The following is a 21,441-nucleotide window of genomic DNA, read 5'->3' on the forward strand; positions in this document are numbered from 1 at the left end:
CTGCTGCATCCCCAGAGGGAGCACCTGTGCCTGCTGCATCCCCAAAGGTAGTGCCTTCTGCGTCCCCAAAAGAAGGACCTGTGCTTGCTGCATCCCCAAAGGGAGCACCTGTGTCTGCTGCATCGTCAAAAGGAGCACCTGTGCCTGCTGCGTCCCCAAAGGGAGCACCTTTGCCTATAGGTTCCCCAAAAAAAGGAAAACTCAGGATCTCTAAACATTTGACTGAACATCTTGTGCTGCGGAGTCACAAGGCTACACCTGAAAGCGGCATTTCATTCACTTCACCTACACCTCAAACTCGACGTCAACGAAGAAAGGGTCACAATAGGAAGACTGTAACTAAGGATGTCACTCTGATGAGCTTTCTGATTTACTAAAACATATGACTGTCTAAAAATATTGTTTTGAATAAAGAGTTTTCTGTCCATCACTGTTTCTCTCAAGTCACATGAGAGAGCAGTGAAAAGGGTCTGTGTCCACAAATACATGAAAAATGACTGTGAGATTTGATTGATTGATAGCCTAGCCAAAGAGGCAGCTTACGACAGGGTTATTGTTGTATAGCGAACACGGTTGAAGAGTACCTAAAAAGGTAGATTTATACTACGAAGGGGAAATTTATTATATTTATAATCCTTATTATCTTTATAATAAAATACGAATTTGTAGAGACTGTTCGCCTAACTCTTATAGCACGACTAAAGGATAGGCTCTTTAGTTACCGCGGGAACAATGATGGAGCTATACTCGACCCATCTTCTGGGGTGTCTTCTTAGCAGCATATAAACCAAAAACCGCTCCTTTTAAAAAATGAAATGTATATAGGCTATTATTGTAGTAGCCTAGTTATAAACAAAGGTTTATTTTAGTTTAGTTTTATTTTAAGTTTGCAAGACTCCAGGTTAACATTTGAGGGCAGCAGTTTTATTCACAATGTCGAAATAATTCAAAAGCAAAACGATTAAAAACGAAATATTTGAGAGTGGAAATGAATGTCTTTTTTATATATTGTGTTGTGTTCGCGCCAGCGCGACTGCTATCTAAATGTTGGTCGGCAGGACCGAACCGAAAGCCAATAACGGAATTTTCAGCATCATTACTTCAGTCTTCAGTGTCACGTGATCCTTCAGAAATCATTCTAATATGATAATATATGAATAATGGTCAAAAAGCATTCACTGTAATTATCAATGTTGAAAACAGCTATTTAAAAAAAAAAAAAATGTTTTTTTAAAAAAGATCATCGAGTTACGGGGATGTATAACCGCCCAGATCAGCCGTTCCATCTAGTGATCAATGGGCTGGCGACAGCCTGCTCACCCTCAACGATTAATACGGAGAGCGCTCGACTTCTATTTATAGGGCATACACGACCTGTGTTTCACTTCGACGGTGAGTGGATATTCAAGCTGCGATTTTTCAGGTTGCATATACTCGCGAGGTCGTGTTAAACACGACAAGAACACAAATTCTACGTTTATTCGGTAAAACAGTCGGTATTTCCCACAATGCTTCTGCTTTGCCGCTGCTATTGGCGTACGTCACGATTTCTAAGCGCTGCTATTGGCGTACGTAATGTTTACGCCACGATTATTAAGTACGTAAGGCGAACGGAACGGAACAGTTAAATTAACAATAAATTAACATTGTGAGTTACATTTTATAAACAATATTGTCAATATTGTTTGTTTTCCACCTATTTTGCTGACGAGAATTTCAAAATAAAGCCATACCAGAATCTCAATGCAACAGACAGCGATTGAACCGAACCGTGAATTTTGGCTACAAGACTAACCCTATATAATTATAAATTCAGTTGTTATAATATTTAACAATTTTACTGTTTGTTGTTGTATTTTTCGAAACTTGAAACGTGTGTGTGTGTGTGTGTCAGTTGGATTTTTACATGTTTTTGAAATAAGTCTCTTATGCTCACCCAGCCTGCATTTATTTGATTAAAATATAGTATAAACAACAGTATTGTGATATATTATTACAATTTGAAATAAACAGTTTCTATTTGGACATATATTAAAAGTATATATATATATATATATATATATATATATATATATATATATATATATATATATATATATAGCCTATATGTTGTCCTGATTTCTGATTTCTAATTTGAACGATCTCATAGCTATGCAATTGTAAATGCAGTGAAAATATATGAATGCCAGATCTGATGCCACTTCTATGCACTGCAAAGATGGATTTTCATTTAATGATTTAATTTGACTGATGGTAACAGTGGTATTGTGTAGTTATTCGAATAGAATTTAGTATTTTCTCTCTGTTTTGCATGCGTCATCATAATCATTAGGGCCCGAGCACCGATGGTGAGAGGACCCTATTGTTTTTTATTGTTATTATTTATTTTATTTTTGGCTCTTGTCACAGTGCATTCTTAACCTGAATTAGCACTGTTCATAGAGGTAGCCTATACCGTAGGCAACACCAATAGGTATTTATATCATGTAACACAAAATAAACGTTTTTTTTTTTTTTTCATGATGCAGGGCATAATCTTAGTTTCGTTTTTTATTGTGTTACCATTAGATCTGTGGACATCACTGGGTTTTAATTTGAGGTATACAAACCTGACGATACCACATATTGAAACATAAATTCATATAACATAAATTGTCTGTAAACAAACATTCTTCATTTCTAAGTCAATAAAGTGTATGTTAAATGAATAAATGTAGTGTAAATGTAGTAATGAAACCAACTATACCATTCAAAAGTATGGGGTCAGTAGTTTTTCAAAACAAATGAATACTTTCATTCAATTATCACAAAATTCACGGTTCGGTTCAATACGATACAGTGAGTGGTGACAGACACGGTTCGGTACGTTTTCGATACAGCAAAAAGAAAGAAATGACAGATAAATTCCCTTGACTTTTTTTTATTATTTTTTTTATTAAAACTAACATCATAAAGTATGATCTTTTTTTACTTTGAACAATGATGGAGCTATACTCGACCCATCTTCTGGGGTGTCTTCTTAGCAGCATATAAAGCAAAAACCGCTCCTTTTAAAAAATGAAATGTAGGCTATTATTGTAGTAGCCTAGTTATAAACAAAGTTTTATTTTATTTTAGTTTTATTTTAAGTTTGCAAGACTCCAGGTTAACATTTGAGGGCAGCAGTTTTATTCACAATGTCGAAATAATTCAAAAGCAAAACGATTAAAAACGAAATATTTGAGAGTGGAAATGAATGTCTTTTTTATATATTGTGTTGTGTTCGCGCCAGCGCGACTGCTATCTAAATGTTGGTCGGCAGGACCAAACCGAAAGCCAATAACGGTTCAATACGAATATATAATTCTAATTTAATTCTGTGATCAAAGCTGAATTTTCAGCATCATTACTTCAGTCTTCAGTGTCACGTGATCCTTCAGAAATCATTCTAATATGATATATGAATATGGTCAAAAAAGCATTCACTGTAATTATCAATGTTGAAAACAGCTATTTAAATAAAAAATAAATGTTTTTCAAAAAAAGATCGTCGAGTTACGATGGGAGTATACCCGCCCAGATCAGCCGATCCATCTAGTATCTTCCTTGCTATCCCTATCATTCTTTCTCAGGAGCCACATATGTAGGAGGCATATGAGGAAGATTGAATATCCCAGAGCAACCATGTTCTGCTAAGTATTTTTGAACACTCCTATCATCGATTTTCGATCGTCCCACAATCTGAACGAATTTGTTTTACTGGTCCTCTGAGAGCAAAGAAGCGCCTGAGAGCATTAATCAAACTGGAGGTATCCAACAACTCAATTACTTCAATGTGGACTGCCCTGACTCTGGGACAAGTGAAGATCACGTCCCTCTTTTGTCATGTGCCAGACATCCTCTTGTCCGATGTGCGTAGATGGACCATGGGCCAATTACATCTAGGCCTACGTTGGTGAACAGAGGATCTGTACATATCCGGTCTGATAGAAGAAAAGCCATCTTCTGAATTTGGAAGTGGCCACAAAGTTTTCGACAAAGGACACAATTGTACAGGATGTTATTCACTAGCCTCTTGCCTCGAATGATCCATAAACCAGCTGCACAGATAGCTCCTTCAGTGAGCAAGCTCCCATGATGCTGGGTTGGTAACACTTTACTTGAAGGGGTGTGCATAAGACTGACATGACAACTTCATAATCATGACAAGACACATGTCATGAATATGAAGGAGGTTTTATGCATGTTAATGACAATTGTCATGAAGTATTTTGCTCAATTATGTCATTTTTAATGCAAAGATGACATTGTTTGAGATGTCTTTATGACAACTTGACATTTAAACAATACATCATAACCTGTCAGTGTCTTTGTCATGACAACTTGACATTACCAAGACAACATAACCTGTCATAAATATGTCATAAACATGACATTGCAGATTAATCATCAAACTAAAGGAACTACTTAGCTTTTGGGTGAACATTACATTATATTTCTGACCACTTTTTTTTTTTTTTTCAGTGGTACAAATTGAATTTGTCATTAAAATATGACTTGCAATTAAGTGTTAATACTCTATTGAATAATTTTATAACAGTGTCATGAATATTTTTCTTGACCTCAACTACAGTGGTACGAATTTAATTTATCATTAAAATGTCAGTGTTAATAAAATATTTAAAATGTATTCATGACACAGTTATAATGGCCTCATGACAGCAAATGTCAAAACCAACCACATGACAGTTTAATGTAATTTTAACCCATAAAGTTAAGTAGTTTCTTAAGTTTGATAATTAATCTGCTATGTCATGTTTATGACACATTTATGACAGGTTATGATGTATTGGTTTATGTCAAGTTGTCAAGCTGTTGGACAATAATGACAACCTCTACTCTTATCTTATTTTGAGATATCAATTTCCAGTATCTAGGAAAGAATGTAATCTAGTTCTCTCTTTGAAAATGTGAATGCTCTTCAGAAACAATAATAGTGGCATATAATAGTGGTAATCAAACATGATTTTTGTTTGTCCCCCCAGCCCTGAATCCACTGTGGTTGAATCAATTTTTTTCTCTGTACAAAAATCCAATTACAAAATCAGGTCTTTTTTTTTAACCTTGTTTTCAGTTTGCACCGTTTACATAGTTGAGTTTGTTGTCATTGTTTCAGATTAGTTATCATTTAGTTCAGGTGTGTGTCATTAATTATCCTTGTTTTTACGTGTACATAAGATCCTCTGATTCTGATCATTGCTGTCTGAATCTAGATGTGTTGTATGCTGCTAGTTTTGTGTGGATTTATTAAAGACTGCCTTTCATCTTCATCATTGTGTTCGTGTACTTTCCACAACATTGTGTAGAGACAGAAGACCAGACACAGAAGTGATTACGCTGTGTTCTGTCATCTCTGTCATCTCGTGTTTTTTTTTATTTTTTTATCTTCCACCATGGACAATCCTGCTTTTTTTGTTAATCAGCCCTAAACAAAGGAATCGCTTCCTTGAGGAACATTTTTGTGGATTTTCTCTTTCATGCCAGACTGATCTCATGAAATGGCGTATGTATGACACGCCAATTCGTATTTCCATTTTTGGCGTGCTATCAACACGCATAATCACTTTTCAGCGTGTTTATCAACGCCGTTGACTTAACGTTACATTACTCTCTATATAAATATATATGACTTACCCCAACCCCGTCCCTAAACCTACCCGTCACTGGGGTTAATACCATTTATGAGTCTTCCCCTACCATCCTAGTAAAAAAATATCGCTCCCCAGATGTAGATTTACATTTTGCTTCGTTTCGCTCGGACATTTAACGGCGTAGACATACACGCGGAATCACTCGGACATTTAATGGCGTAGACATACACGCGGAAGATGACGGCGTGGACATACACGCGGATACCTCAAAATGCGTATAGATAACACGCCACTTGACTTGAAAGTGGCGTGTATGTTTACGCAAAGTCATGATGTCATGTTGTTCATGCTAACCTATAAGGCTTCCCGGACAACTGCCTCTGCACATTTCTGTATGTCGGCCTGAACACCACCACCAAGGAGCAGTTGTCTGGGGAAGGCCCTTGGGGGAGCTTCGCTAATTATGTGGAGCGGGTGCTGGTATCCTGTGGATCATCACTAACCCTTGGACCAGCTGCAGACAATGATAACATGGCCATCACAACATTTGAAACAACATGTTTATATTCACCTCACTCCTAACCCAGTGCCCAGCCCAGTACCATCCCACTGCGAGAAGTGACAGCATGAGCCCACTGCAAATGGAGGGACCACCTCAGCCGTGATGTTAGAGCCCACGCCAGGAGGAGCGATCAAGCCTGACATCACATCAGATCCTGAGGGAAGCGCGTTTGACCAGGTGTGTGAGTCAGCTGTACCATCCATTGTTGTGGGAGTCCTCGTGGAAGCAAGCCCGGCCCACCCACCCGCCACTGAGAGTGAGTCCCAGCTGGATTTAAAGAACAGTGTGGATGTGTCAAGTCAAGTCATCTTCATTTATATAGCACTTTTAACAATGGAGATTGTTTCAAAGCTGCTTTACAGAGATAAACGTATAATTTAAGGTAACAGAGATTGTTTTGGCTTTATAGCGGTTCTTTAATAAAGTTATTTTCCAGCTAAAGTTAGTTTTGATTGATACGCTTCCGTCGCAACGATCATTTGTTACTAAATTAGGGGCCGCTAAGACGACACCATTCTCTCTACACAGACTTTAAACGCGAACCTGTGATAAACGCTGATGGCGTTCACATGCGCATTAAGAATTGGTTCTATAGTTATGTGCGTTTGAATATATGTGCGCAGGTTTGTAATTCCCTACAAACCAAGCCTAAACAAAGTACTGGTCTTTCCTTATGAATTTTGATACATAATTTTATTTTATTTTGTCACTTCGGGGTAGGTACGCGAACCGAATTTTCCCGACAACGCTTTATCTGTAGAGTGGTAAAGGGATCCTCCATAGGGAGAGACTAGTTGGCACTTCAGCACTGTGTTGTCATCGGGTCCAGGCGAAGGTCCTTCGTCAGATCTGGATACGGCCTGGATCCGGCAGGCTGCGGGAAAACCTCGGGATAAACAAAGACTCTAAAATTAGCGTAGATGCCATTCTTCTTATGATGTTACGAGTACATCAGGATTTATGGGAAGTGTTCCAGGTTTGTGTGTGGAGAGATGAGTTCCCTGTGTCCCTTCATTATGCCCAAATGTGAAATCTTTATCTTCAGTCATGCTAACTCCACCCAGCCTCCCTCTCCCACCACCTCTCGAATCTACCAATTGGAATGCTTTTTTGTTGTTTTTTACACTTTTTTTCAGTCTCCGCTTCCGCCCTCAGCCACTCCTGCCACCCAGTCATCACTGTCTCCCATCAGCCCCTCAGTACCACCTCAGCCTCCTCTCAGTGGCAAGGATACACCTCGGGAATGCTGGGAGCCATCTCCTCCTAGGCGTGAGGATCTTGTGGCTCTGCCTTCGGCCTCAGAGCGCTTCACTTAAACCCGTCCCCCTCGATCCTGCGCTCCTTTCTCCCTTGACTCCAGCAGTGACCATCGGGCATTCGGCCTTGCCAGGGTCCCTTGGTACGTCGTCTCCACCTGGGTTGGACATCCCTGACAGCCCTGATTGAACCATTTCTAGCTGAGTTTGTTGTCATGGTTTCAGATTAGTTGTCTTTTCACGAGTTCACACTTACAAATAATCAGATAAAGTAGTATGCATATTTGACGTGCTGTCCGAGGGGAAGGCTCCGAGCTCAGAATATGGACCGAACCCTGAGTACTCCCCCCGTATTTCTGGTTAGGAAAGTAACCAGGTGAGTGTGGAGACGGAGTGGTGGAGGGATGCCGAAAACTGTCAAGGAACATAGGTGGGTCGACTGTGTTTATATAGGTCTCCACTCATGCTGATTGGGTAGACATGTTGATTACTGACTGCTGGTTGGCATGACGTGATGATTGGATGGATCATTTGATCATGTTACTCCCGAACTTTGGTAATAAAACAATTTAGTTCAGGTGTGTGTCATTAATTTTCCTTGTTTGCACGTGTAGGGTAGAGTGGGGGAAAACGCCCCCCTTAAGGAAAATGTGACATTACAGTGAAACAAAACATAAATGTGACTAGAATTGCCATCCCGGTTTTGAGTGACTATGGCAGGAGTTATTCACCAAATATTAAAATTGCTCAGCCTTCATAATTAATTAGTATTTTCACTGAAAATATTTTTGTACAAAGGGGGCGTTTTGCCCCAGCGGTGGGGTAAAACGCCCCCCAAGGTGGGGTAAAATGCCCCCTTTCTTACCAACCAGTTTGCTTCATAGATCAACAGCAAAATTAACAGACAATAGTTTTTAATCTCTAAAGGTAAAAGGCAAGTAATGTATCAACATGTATATATATTAATATTTATTTCAGCAATGTTCAAAATAGGCAAAATTAACTACCTTCCATCAGTGAGCTAACTGTGCTAACAAGCTAGCTAGTTAATGCTCACTTGAGGTAATTTTTTCATGTTTTGTTCAAATATTTTGATTTTTCCACCTAGTTATACTGCATTAAGTGTAAAACAAAGGATTTGATAGACAGAAATATTTTATTATAGTAATTATTATCCCCCACTCTACCCTACTTAAGTTCCTCTGATTCTGTTCATTGCTGTCAGGTCTCGTCTGTGTTTAGATGTGTTGTATGCTGCTCATTTGGTTTAGATTACTTACGTGTGGATTCATTAAAGACTGCCTTTCATCTTAATCATCGTGCTCCTGTACTTTCCACAACACAGCGTTGTGACAGTCAAACATTATGAGATGACATAAAAAGGGTAAATTACCTAAAAAGATGCATTTTTGGGATATTAAGACATAATTATATGAGATAAAAAGTCGAACTTTGACATATGTCATAATTACTAGATAAAAAGATCAAAATTATGATGTAAAACCTATGACATAAAATGTCAAAACACAGGATATAACAAATGGTAATTATTAAATAACGTCCAAATTTGATGTAAAAGTATGGGCTTCCATAGACGTTTATAGCATAAAATTACAGGCAGAAGCAGAAAATAGTTTGAGACTTTACCCTCTATTGGCTGACTGCTGACTGCACCCTCACAGTTTCACTTTCTCAAAGACAGAACCAGGAAACTCTTTAAGTGGATTGTTGAGCTGAGATTGCTGAGCTGCTTTACGTCTCTGTAAAATGGCAGAAGCCAGCATTTTAGTGGCTCAAGACATGTTCAACTGTTCAGTTTGTCTGGATCTACTGAAGGATCCAGTGACCATTCCCTGTGGACACAGTTACTGTATGAGCTGTATTACAAACTGCTGGAATCATGAGGATCCGAAGGGAGTTTACAGCTGCCCTCAGTGCAGACAGACCTTCACTCCAAGACCTGTCTTAGGTAAAAATGTGGTGTTTGCTGAAATGATGGAGAAATTGAATACAAAACTACGCTGCTACGCTGAACCTGGAGATGGTGAGTGTGACATTTGTACTGGAACAAAATACAAGTCTCAACTCCTACTGTCAAAATCACCTCTAACAACATGAAAACCTTTTTTAAAGGTAAGAAGCACAACTTGATGGATGCCACTGGCAGACCACAGAAGACCTTGAGGAATATTGGCTCCATTCTTCTCACTGCGCAAGAAAACGAAGTGCTCTTTAAACACCTGGGCAGGAAATGCACAGTAAGTTCTCAAGCATTTCCTTGATTTCTTTGCCAGATTTTGTTCAGTCATGATGAGGTCTGATGTTCCCAACTCAAACTGCAATGAAGGTATCACTAATGATTCCATTGGAATGATCTTACTTGTACATGCAACCAAATAATACATTATTAATCGGATTGACGGTTCAGTCGGACTGAAAAGCCTTCATGTAAACACCTTAATCTATCCAATTGAGCTTGATCCAAATTAAATTTTGATCAGATTGAAAGCGGTGGCTAGTTCCTTTTCTAATCTGATCGAAAAAAAACATGTAAATACTTGATCGGATTGAAAAATGATGCTTAGACTGCACATGTGCGATGACGTACAAATGGCATAATGTATAATGCACAGAATGAGCTACAGATATCAGGCTTGTTCGACTTTATGCAGCGCTTTACGCAGACCGATCAGCGGCTGCAGTGCATGTTTAGAAATTCTGTCCGAATTGAGGTTAAAAATTCTGTCCGAATTGAGCGCAGATGCCACGTCACCGGACGTATGCCATCAAAGTACCAAGAGAGTGATTCAAGAGTAGATGACAGACTGAGTCATAGCATAGCTACACTGAAATTAACAAAAATAATCAATGGTAATTTTGTTGAATCAACGTTACACTATGATGTTGAATCTATATCACTGCTGTTGAATTAACACTGAAATTAACAAACATAATCTTTGGTAATATGGTTTGATCAATGTTACAATGTGATATTGATTCTGAATACATTTTGTTGAAACACTGAAAATACAACTGAAAAGGAATGTCAACCAATGTTGCCATCTGATGTACAACATTAATATTTCAACTACACTTCAATGGTGCGTCAACAAATTCCTGACCATTTCAAAATTTGGCGAAAACCTTTTAAAATATAAATGACACCTTTCCAGCAGTTGAGACAATTTATTTTATTCAATCAATCAATGACAAAAAAAATATATTAAAAGATCATTCTTTAAAAAAAGAAAGGGGGAGAAATAGGACAAAAGCATTTCAATCTTTAAAAATAAATTTGACTTCAGAAGTCTGAAAAAAAAAATCACTGAACACAAAATATTCTACGATTATAGTATTGTTAATTTAATTTATTTGTCTAAAATCTATTAAAGGTGCATTGCGCAACTTTTCATGTTAAAAATACCCGTTTTCTAACCCATACATGCTTAAACAATTGCCTGATGGGCTGAATGAGCCCTTCTCTGATCACTGCGATTGCCTCTATAATCCTGTACAGTAAAATAAATAAGAGGGATTCGGGTCGGAATCTGAGACTGGGCGTGACGTCATGCGCGTTCACGGCAGGTTTGTGTATGCGCCGACGCCGCCATTCTCCGTAGAAAATGGATTCTAGACCGGCTTGTAGTTCATTTCAAACACCAACGCAAACTCCACGTAAGATAAAAAAGAGAACTTTTGTCTAGTGCAACCAAAAGGTCCAAATTGGAGTCAGACAGGCGTCGGGGTAAGACGATCTAAACATAGGGAAGGCTTTCAACAAATGGAGAGATCTCCGGTCTGCTCTAGGGCTCAAACGGGATCCTCAGTTGGCTTTTTTCTTGATAAAAAGGTAAGATATATCCCATTCTCTAATGACTGATACGGCCAATAATGACAATAAATGACGATCCATAAAATGTGTAATGCTTTAGCGTAAGCTAGATAAATGTACAATCGGAATAGGTTTTACTAACTTACCATTGTCAGTGATCAGGTTCAGAATGATTGTGATATAAAATGCTGATATATAAGTTAGATACTTAGACACAAATTTTGAGCAAATTACTGCTTAATTACGATGTATTGCTATTGGAATATGCTACTTAGCTGATCAATAAAACAGGCTAAACCCCCGCAAATCTTCGGCGGATTAGCCTGTTTGGCTTTTATGGTAACGTCATAGTGCCACTTGATTGTTTATTACCTTGAGACATTTGGGTGTACTTTGTTGACCGACTGTGTATGGTATGGTATCATGATTACTATTTTGAGCTTTTACAAAGTAATAACTTATATTGTTCATGAACGTGTTTCCATAATAATAGTCATAAGTGGATACAGTAAACACATAACACAGTTTCTGTTTTCTACTAAACACACAAGTTTTCTACTACCCCCATTTTTTCCCTCACACATAAGTGTGTTATTTACTCAATTGCCTTTCCTTTCACATATTTTAAATTACTTGCAGATTTAAAACTTTATTACCTCTGAAGACATTATGATTGTAAACAAAAGATTTGTGCGGCTGATGCTCCTTGGGTTATGACCAGCTCGTGCTCGTGCAAGCGTGCGTGTGCGTATGGTCCGTGAGCGTGCACACCTCTGGTTGCAGTTTCGCTTGCCGCCAGAGGGGGCGTAGTTCTGCGAAAACTCAGACTCTTGCGCAATGCACCTTTAATGCTTCAATATCAAAAGAAAGCACTATGGCAGGGATGTCCGATTTTATCTCCAGCCATAATTAAACGCACCTGAGGCAGCTAATCAAGTTCATTTTCTGTGAAACTACATAGCATTCAAGTAACAAGTTTATCTTGTAGAATAAAAGAACTTAGTTTTTTTCAATGAAAATTTATTTCAAGGGATAGTGAAATTTCTGTTGTCATTTTCTCATCTTCAAGTTGTTCCAAACCTGTATGAGTTTCTTTCTTCTGTTGAACACAAAATAAGATATTTTAAAGAATGTTGGTAACCAGAAAGTTGACGGTGGCCGTTGATAACCTGTCTGGTTACCAACATTCTTCACTCTATCGTCTTTTGTGTTCAGCAGAAGAAATAAATTCATACAGGTTTGGAACAACTTAATAAATGATGACATCATTTTCATTTCAGGCTGAACTATCCCTTTGACGCTGCAGATTCACCTTATGTAGACCTTAATCTCTTTAAATATCACAAAATAGCCATGTCAGTCACTTTCTTCACAGTCACAAGACGTTTTTTTGTTGTTGTGTTTGAGTGGAAACAAGCTAAAGTGAATCAGTTACATTTCTCAAATTGAATACAGATTCAGGAATATGAATGATTACCTGATTAAGCAGTGATAAGTCCCAGGTCAGGTGATTATGCTTTCGACAACAACTCAGTGTTTAATCAATGTCAGCATTATCAGAAGGGTGCTTCTCTCTTTTTGTTATTGTCCATCTTCATCTGCATTCACTCCTAAAGGAGCAATGCAAGCACTGACGGATGCAAGACATCCTGGGCTTTGTCTGCAGTGTAACATTCATGTCTCCAGCACTTCAAGAAATCTGTTAAATGACATTAGAACTTTAGTCAGGAAATTACTAATATACTTTACTAAAGCAAGATGCATTTTTTAAGAATGGAGAAAAATAGATGCTTTATTAAAACAGTTAATAACTTTTTAATGTATCTAATTACAGTGAGTAACAATACAAATCATACGCAAATGGCCATGGCCAATTTCAAACTACAATAAATGTTTTTCAACCATTTTTCAACAGACTTGCTAAACCACCAAGCCCCCCAGGTAAAGCGGTTTAAAATGCCCATTGTGGTTTGAAAACGCCCCACTGATAGAGAAACACCCACTAGTGTTCTGCAGAGATACATGCCTGAATGATATTGTGCTCATAAACTACAAATCACTGTTAGTTCAATGTCACTGTCTCCACCCATGTGTGCTGTTGGCTTTCATAAAAATTTTAATGCTGATCCAACACACTTTAAACACTGAAATGTCAATCTCAACCAAAATTATGGTTTGGATCAAAACTCAACATTGTATCAATGTCCCCATGCTATCTGTGTGATTTATTTCAACACTTTACTTACTGTGAAAATAATGTATGTTAGTAGATTTAGTAACAATAAATAAAATGCAAGTAAAAAGCATGCTAAAAACAGAAATACATTATATGCACCATTGTTTGAAACTCAGAGAGTTCATGCATGTCAAACACACAAGACTTCCGTATACCTTGTGTTTTCTCTCTAATAAGGAAGCGTCTTCACCGTGCTGTTCCCTTTCATCAAAATTTCAGTGCTGATACAACACTTTAAACATTGAAATTTTTATGTCAACCAAAATTATGGTTTGGATCAAAACTCAACATTGAATCAATGTTACCATGCTGTCTGGGACGCACATCAACCCGATAATTTATTTATCGTTCATATAAACACTAGGTTCGGGTTTGTCAATTTTATTATTTTAGGCCTATGCATTTATGCACATTTTCAAACTCAAATTTTACAACGTTTTTACATTTTGGAGCTAACGCTAGACTAGATTTCAAAATTAATTATGTGTTTATACTTATTTATTATTATTATTATGCATTGATCTCATATTTTGATAGTGCAATACTGACATGTTTTATGTTTAATCATCAGTGTAATACATTTTTTATCAGGCTGTTGTTGCATAACATGCTGATACTCAAATTAGTCTATATGCAGGTGGGTTTTATTTGGAAAATGTTTGTCCTGGTTTAGTTCAGTGTCTGGTGCTGTGCTGTAAACTGCTGCTGGCTTTCTGTTTCCTCATTCCACTATATTACCTGTTCTGTTCCAACAAAATTAAAATCATGTTGTTCGGATAACAAAAACTAAGGTTCCCTTTTCAAACAAGGGCAGTCAGGTTTCCAGAGGGGCTAGTTCCCTTGGAAATGGGAATCAGGCGTGCGTAATTGGACTTGCTGGACTTGTTTCTTGACACAGGCTCTTGAATGCCTCACATTCCTGGCGGCGTTGGATGGTGACAGTTCTGTGCTTGTCATGCACTTGCAATTTCAATGCATTCCAGAGGCTCAGGCACCTTTTGACATATTTATTTTGTAAGCCTTTTTATATTCAAGCGGTGTGTTGTGGTGGTTGTGCTGTCCACATCGCTCCTCTGAGGAATCAATTTAATTGCTCTGAATCACAGAACCATGAGCTGAGACTTCAGAACTCATTCATTTTTGTTAGTATTCTAAGGGAGCTCTACTAAATGCACACAGCCTAGAGCAGGACTGCTCTGTCAGCCCACCCTGAGGATGTGGTACAGTGGGCCATGGTGATTTTTCTGCTGTTTCTGGCAGTATGTGGTTCTCCTCATGCATGTGAATTATTAGCCGCTTTCCGACCGGAGGAACCTTTTCACAGTTCCTAGAACTATTGGCTAAAGTACCCGGATGTCGGCGTGTTCGCACCGCAGGAACTAGGAACGATTTTAGTTCTAGGAACTCCATTTGGAGGAACTAATTTGGGTCCTACTTCAGAGTAGGGTCTAAACCAGCACTATAGGAACTACCCGTGACGTTAGTGTACGCTGATTGACCGAATGCACGCGGAACACCAGCACCCGCCATTTTTAAAACAGCTAGAATGTAAACACACAGATTATAGCCTACATATTTACTCCATAAACTAACTATACAAACATGGAAAACAGTGATAGATGGGTCTCTAAACCTTTATGCTGAAGAGAAAATCCAACGCAACTTTGAGGGGACCAAGCCAAACATGATTATGTTTATCTGCCCAGCTAGCAACACTGGACATCAACCACACGGCATAGGCTAATAACCTTTTTTCATATACTGTCTACTTTCTATAACAATTCTATCTAATAAGATATTAAACAGTACTGTTAGACAGATCGCTAACTAATAAACACAGAGAATGCGAGCATTGTTTGCTCTGGCGTTCTCAGCGCCGCCAAAATAAAGGTGGGTCGCGCCGTCAAAATAAAAGTCACCGTGCTTGCGTCACTCCCTTACCCCTCCTACCAGTTCCTATGGCCACTTGGCCAGTGCGAACGCAAACAGCAAAACCGAGTTTGGGGGAGAGTAGTTCTTAGAACTGTTTAGAAGTGGACAGTTCCTAGAACTAAGTTCCTAGAACTACTTGGTCGGAAAGCGGCTAATGTGGGTGTTGGAGAACCAGTCCTCTTAGGTAGTCCTTCCTGCTGGTCAAGTTTCTTATAACTATAAGGACTCCTCATGGACAAAATCAAGCCCACTCTACATTTGTTCTTGTTTGCGAAGCCGTTTCACTCAGATATACGTCACAATAGGAAAGAAAAGACTAGCGCAACTTCAGTTTCATGCCAACTTTAATTATCTCATTTTGTGTAATATAAAACACTTATCTACGATATAATATAAAATGATCTATGATAATGGGCTGTGCTCTTCTCTAAAATCTTCGACTATAGACGTAATGCACATAATGAGCCATGTACCTATTAGTTATTAACTTAGGGGCCGCTAACACAACACCGTTTTAACAGGAAACTACACAGACTTTAAACGCGAAACCTGTGCGAACGCTGATGGCGTGCACATGCGTATTACGAGTTCAGTCTATTGGTATGCGAGGAGATTTAGATAAGATTTAGATATCTAGGAGATTTAGATAAGGGGGAGAATATCGATATTGAAGATATTAAAGAGTTGAGAAGAGCCACTCATTTATCTCTCCGCGCTACCAAGGAGACGGCCCGCGCAATCGGCTGCTCCATGGCAGGAGAGACACCTATGGTTAAATCTGTCTGGAATCAAAGAAAGAGACAGAGCCTTCCTTCTCGATGCCGCGCTTGCGCCTCCTGGTCTCTTCTGTGACGCTGTTAGCTCTGTCGTCGAGAGATTTCAGGAGGCAAAGAAGCAAGCAGCGGCATTTCAGAAATGCATCCCCCGCCTCTAGAAATCTCATGGGGCTGCTGCCAAGGGAAAGCCCCAGCCATGTACGTCTGGCTCCTCGTACAGACATAGGCAGAAAGACAGTGTTGCTAATCGAGCCCCTCCACAACGATCTCAGAGCTTGAGGTAATACTCTCAACTGAAGCCTGCGAGTCAGAAAACGGATTTGAGGACCGTTATTCTGACAAAACGGGCTTCGGGAAAGAGGTCCTGATGGTCAGATCAGGCCTCTGAGGGCGCCCCCTCCGGGGGTGGAGCGAATTACCAGACATGGGGACTTGTGACTTGGTGACTTGGACTCGAGTCGACTCGAGTCGCTATTTTTATGACTTGTGACTTGACTTGACAAAAAATAAAATACTTGAGACTTGACTCGGACTTGGAAGTTAAAGACTCGGGACTTGACTTGACTTGAGACACGATGACTTGAATGACTTGAGTGTTAATCACATAATTTTTTTCAGTTTGAATATAAAATATATAAATTATTTTAAAAAATAAAGTTGATTACCCAGCTGGAGCGCAGGCTGAGAATAGCGTGGTCATGACTGGATCACTACACTATCATCAGTCGCGCCCTCTCGTACCTTGCACACCACGCCCACTTAGATCAGATATCACATCAACATGTCAGCCGGAGGGGTACTGAGGGTCATCGCTTTCGGCTTCGAGAATTATTCACAAGATGGCAAAAGACGAACAGCGCTTTGCAAGACATGCACCATTAACATCGCGGGCGCGGCCAACTCTCACGCATTCACCGTGAGACACACGCGACACTGACTTTTCACACGCTCTCATTCATTTTCTCACGCACAGAAAAATCGTGACACAAGAGCAGGTTACGATATAAAAAAATCTCAGCTCTCAGATTCTGTCATTTTTATTACGAAATTCAAACAATAAATACCGTTTTGGCGCTTGTAAATGTGACGCAGATCCCTAGCGCAGCACGTGAACCGATCATCTCTAGCTAGTAAATAAACACGAATGAACAATGTTGAAAGATACAGTAGCCTACAGCTGAACTTACCGAAATGTATATTCCTCATACATAATATCGACCAATCAATCAAACAAATGGGTCAATAAAACAGCTGGAGAACAATTATGTCACATAACATTTACCTCAGGAAAGCCATTTGATGACCATATAGGCTATAGCACGTTAGTTGGCTAGAAAAAGTATTTTGCTAAATATGTGTACTATATTACATATTTATTATATTTTTACTTATCATTAAATAAAGTTGTTATTATAATAAAAAACGCATTATATCTCTCTGTATGATTACAGCATTAGGTGAGTTGTTTTTTTCTTGAGAAAAATTAGTGCCTATCTTGTGTAGCCTACCTAATATTTATCCAAATGAGTCAATATTAAGTCAGATCACAATAATTGAATTGAAATAATAAAAAAGCGTAGCTTACCAGAAATTGTACCATGTAAACATTGTAACATGTTGTCACTAAACCGAATACAATTCAGTTTAGTTACTAAAATGTTTTGACTATTACAATACACTTATTGTAAACACAGTTTACGTACAACATTAAACTTTGTTACATTTTAAACACTGTTGGCAGAAGTGAAAAATAATTAATTTTATGAAGTTACAATTTTGCTTGATTCCATGATGTATTTTACTGAACATGAGTATTTACAATGCAAATCCAAATTATTGTAATTTATTGACAGTAACTGATATCTTGTCTTTTCACTTTATTAAGATCAGATTCTGCAGGTAAAATTACAATAATAAGGTGACTTGACTTGGACTTGACTTGACCTACTACAGGACTTGACTTGACTTGACTTGACATAGCCTGTGACTTGACTTGACTTGACTTGCCCAAGAAAAAAATACTTGGGACTTACTTGAGACTTGAAGGTTAAGACTTGAGACTTACTTGAGACTTGCATATGTATGACTTGGTCCCATCTCTGCGAATTACACCCGCTCCTCCGCGGAGCCCTCAGGAAATCGATTTGTTAACCTCGCCGATGCTTCGAGGCACAACGATTTCCGATGAACATAATCCTCGACTTCTGCTCGTCAAGAAGAAAATAGCGGTCGCAGGGAGTTCGTTCTCCATAGAGAGGCCTGTAGAAAAATTTGTTCGGTTAGTTCCTGCCGGGAATTCGCTTCAGGACACCGAAGCTGCTCTTCAAGATACTCCGAACACCAGCCTCAAGAGGCTGGTTTCACTAGCAAATTTCCTGCATGCCTGGGAAGCGCTACCCAATATATCTCAGTGGGTAGTGTGTACCATTAGCAAAGGGTACAGACTTCAATTCAGGTCTCGACCACCAAAGTTCAAGGGAATTCTCGAAACAGTGGTAGCCCCCGAACGCATGCAGGTTATGGAACTGGAAGTTCAGTCTCTTTTGGCGAAGGAGGCTATAGATCTCATTCCTCCCGCAGAGAGAAACACTGGGTTCTACAGCCGGTATTTTATAGCTCCAAAGAAGGATGGAGGATTATGTCCCATTATAGATCTTCACCAAGGTCTATAATTCGCCAGTGTATCTTTATTCTATTGTATTTATCTATGTTTGTAATTTGTTTATTATTTTCTATGCAGATTCACTCCCCTAGAAAATCACCCCAATTATTCTACAATGATTCATTCTTTTCAGAGCTATTTAAATCATCTGGTGAAATTGTGGCTGTTTTCACCATGCACAATTGTTCATAATTCACAATTGCAGAGTTAGTTTAATTTGTTTTATATATTAGTTTAATTTAGTTTTATTTTGTTTTTGTGTCCACAGAGTTTGTGTTCAGCAGTGGTACAGGTCTATGGAGCCGACAAAAACTCGCCCTGGGTGAAGAAGTGCAGTGGTGTGGCCTGTCTGGTGAAAGACTTCACTCAGAGGTCTTACTTTATCAGGTTGTTTGATATAAAAGTAAGTCAGCAGATGCTCCATGTGGGTCAGATGTGTTTTTTATGATTCCCCATACAGTATATCATCTTGCTATTAGTATTAAGTTAATGGTTTCTTATTCTGGTTTGACAGGAGGGAAACATCTTGTTTGATCATGATTTGATCAGCACCTTTACAATAAACTGCTCCAGGCCTGACTTTATCACATTTGCTGGACATGTAAGTGCTCAGTTCTTGTACAAACATCCTCTTTGCGCGATCTGTCCATGTGTTCATATCTACGGTGAACGGGACATGTTCGGTTCACTTAGTTTTGTCGTGGCCACAACATATTAACTATATGAGGGAACGATATATTTTTCTCATGGCCACGACTTTTTTTGTGTTGAGGGAATGACATCTATTTCTCATGGCCACGAGTTAAATTCATAAACAACCTGTTCGACCATAGCAGCCTGGAATTATCAAAAATGGATAGACCTATAATAATACTTATTTTTAATTAAGGAAAAGCGCGGAATTAAGAAATGATTGCATTAACATATTGCCCATTATATTGTATTACACACAATTGTGCACCGGCAGTTCAGGGGGTCAGGGAGGTCTGGTCAGGGGCTTGAGCCAGTGCAGCTCACACACACAAAATAGCCGTTGCCACAATGAGCTGCACACTCTGGAGACTCTGGTGTGGCGGCCATGTTGGCTGAAGACTCTTGCGTGGTGGCCACTTGATGGGAATTTAACATATTAGGCTATATATTTATTTTTATGTAGGTTTAATAGGTATAATAATAATAATAAAGACACAATCAGTGAATGGTTTTAAAAGGCAGTGAGATGGGATAGATAAAAATGTTTTCTTGTAGGCCTATATTATCTTATGTTCTTACATATTCTTTTATCATTTATTGATAATAACAAACTTCATTGAAATGCTGTCTATAGGCAACATTGTGCGTAATTTAACCATTTCTTAATTAAAAATAATTATTGTTATAGGCCTATCCTTTTTTGATAATTCCAGGTTGTTTACGCATTTAACTCCTGGCCATGAGAAAAATATATCGCTCCCTTAAACATAGGATCTCGAGACCACAACATGTCGTGGCCACCACGACAAAACTAAGTGAACTGAACATGTTCCCTCCCGTTCACCGTACATATCTGTTTTGTACACTTTTATTTCACCTCAGCAGACATAAGGAATGTGCCACAGCCTGATAAAGCTGGAATTAAAAAGTCAATGTGAAACTGAAATTGCTTTTTTCATTTACATCTCTGCAAATTTCTTCTTCTTTTTTACACAATGTCCTGTTGACATTTGTCAGTGCAAGCAGCTTTCCTGTTTGAATAACTCTTCTGAATCATTTGTGTTTTGATTCATGACTTATTGTCTGTATGCTGTTTCACGACAAGCAGAGTGTATATAAAGCATCTTTACTGTGTGTTCATCCTCAGGCGCCCCAGTTCGGTCTCAATTTTGACAGTGAAGAGGAAGCCAAGCGCTTCAGTTCTGTAGCTAATGATCTTCTGGTTAGATGGAGGAAAAGCGGTAAATACAACAGCACAGCAGGCTGTATCTTTTCTTTACTTCACTTGTGTCCCTCTGCTGGAAAAAAACCCATTATCATTTGGTTTTCTTCTGACATGATTCATTCTATCACTCTTTCTGTAACACTATATGCTGTGCTTATTTTTTTCTAACTAAGGCTACTCAACCAGTTGTGTGTTTCCTCATGCCTGTTTCTTCCGCGTTCTGCTCTTTGATGTATTTTGGACCCACAGGGGTCTGTTCATGTCGGTCTGCTTAGTATTCTTTTTAAACACTTCCCCTCTATATGTCGACTGATTTAGCGACTTCTGCCAGGACAAGGAGAAGATTGTGCATTTGAGTCTTTTCCGACAAACTAATGTTAAAGGTGCATTGCGCAACATTTCATGTTAAAAATACCCGTTTTTCTAACCCATACATGCTTAAACAATTGCCTGATGGGCTGAATGAGCCCTTCTATGATCACTGCGATTGCCTCTATAATCCTGTACAGTAAAATAAATAAGAGGGATTCGGGTCGGAATCGACTGGGCGTGACGTCATGCGCGTTCACGCTCACCTGGCTATGTCTGGCAGGTTTGTGTATTCGCCGCCACTATCCGCATCAGCGAAGACAACTCA

General features: G+C 38.8%; 1 protein-coding gene across 1 annotated transcript in view; it reads left to right on the forward strand.

The window, feature by feature from the left end:
• The first annotated feature begins 9,175 nt into the window (after window positions 1-9,175).
• LOC311288980 (actin nucleation-promoting factor WASL-like) overlaps window positions 9,176-21,441 on the forward strand; it is a 30,587-nt gene continuing 18,321 nt past the window's right edge. The window contains exons 1-5 of the mRNA XM_084406713.1: window positions 9,176-9,492; window positions 9,582-9,706; window positions 19,155-19,289; window positions 19,401-19,487; window positions 20,727-20,820. Coding sequence (XP_084262839.1) covers window positions 9,216-9,492; window positions 9,582-9,706; window positions 19,155-19,289; window positions 19,401-19,487; window positions 20,727-20,820 — 718 coding nt within the window. The 5' untranslated portion in view covers window positions 9,176-9,215. The remainder of the gene's footprint in view (window positions 9,493-9,581; window positions 9,707-19,154; window positions 19,290-19,400; window positions 19,488-20,726; window positions 20,821-21,441) is intronic.

This window comes from Rutilus rutilus (assembly GCF_951802725.1).
Source record: "Rutilus rutilus genome assembly, chromosome: 4".
NCBI lineage: Eukaryota > Metazoa > Chordata > Actinopteri > Cypriniformes > Leuciscidae > Rutilus > Rutilus rutilus.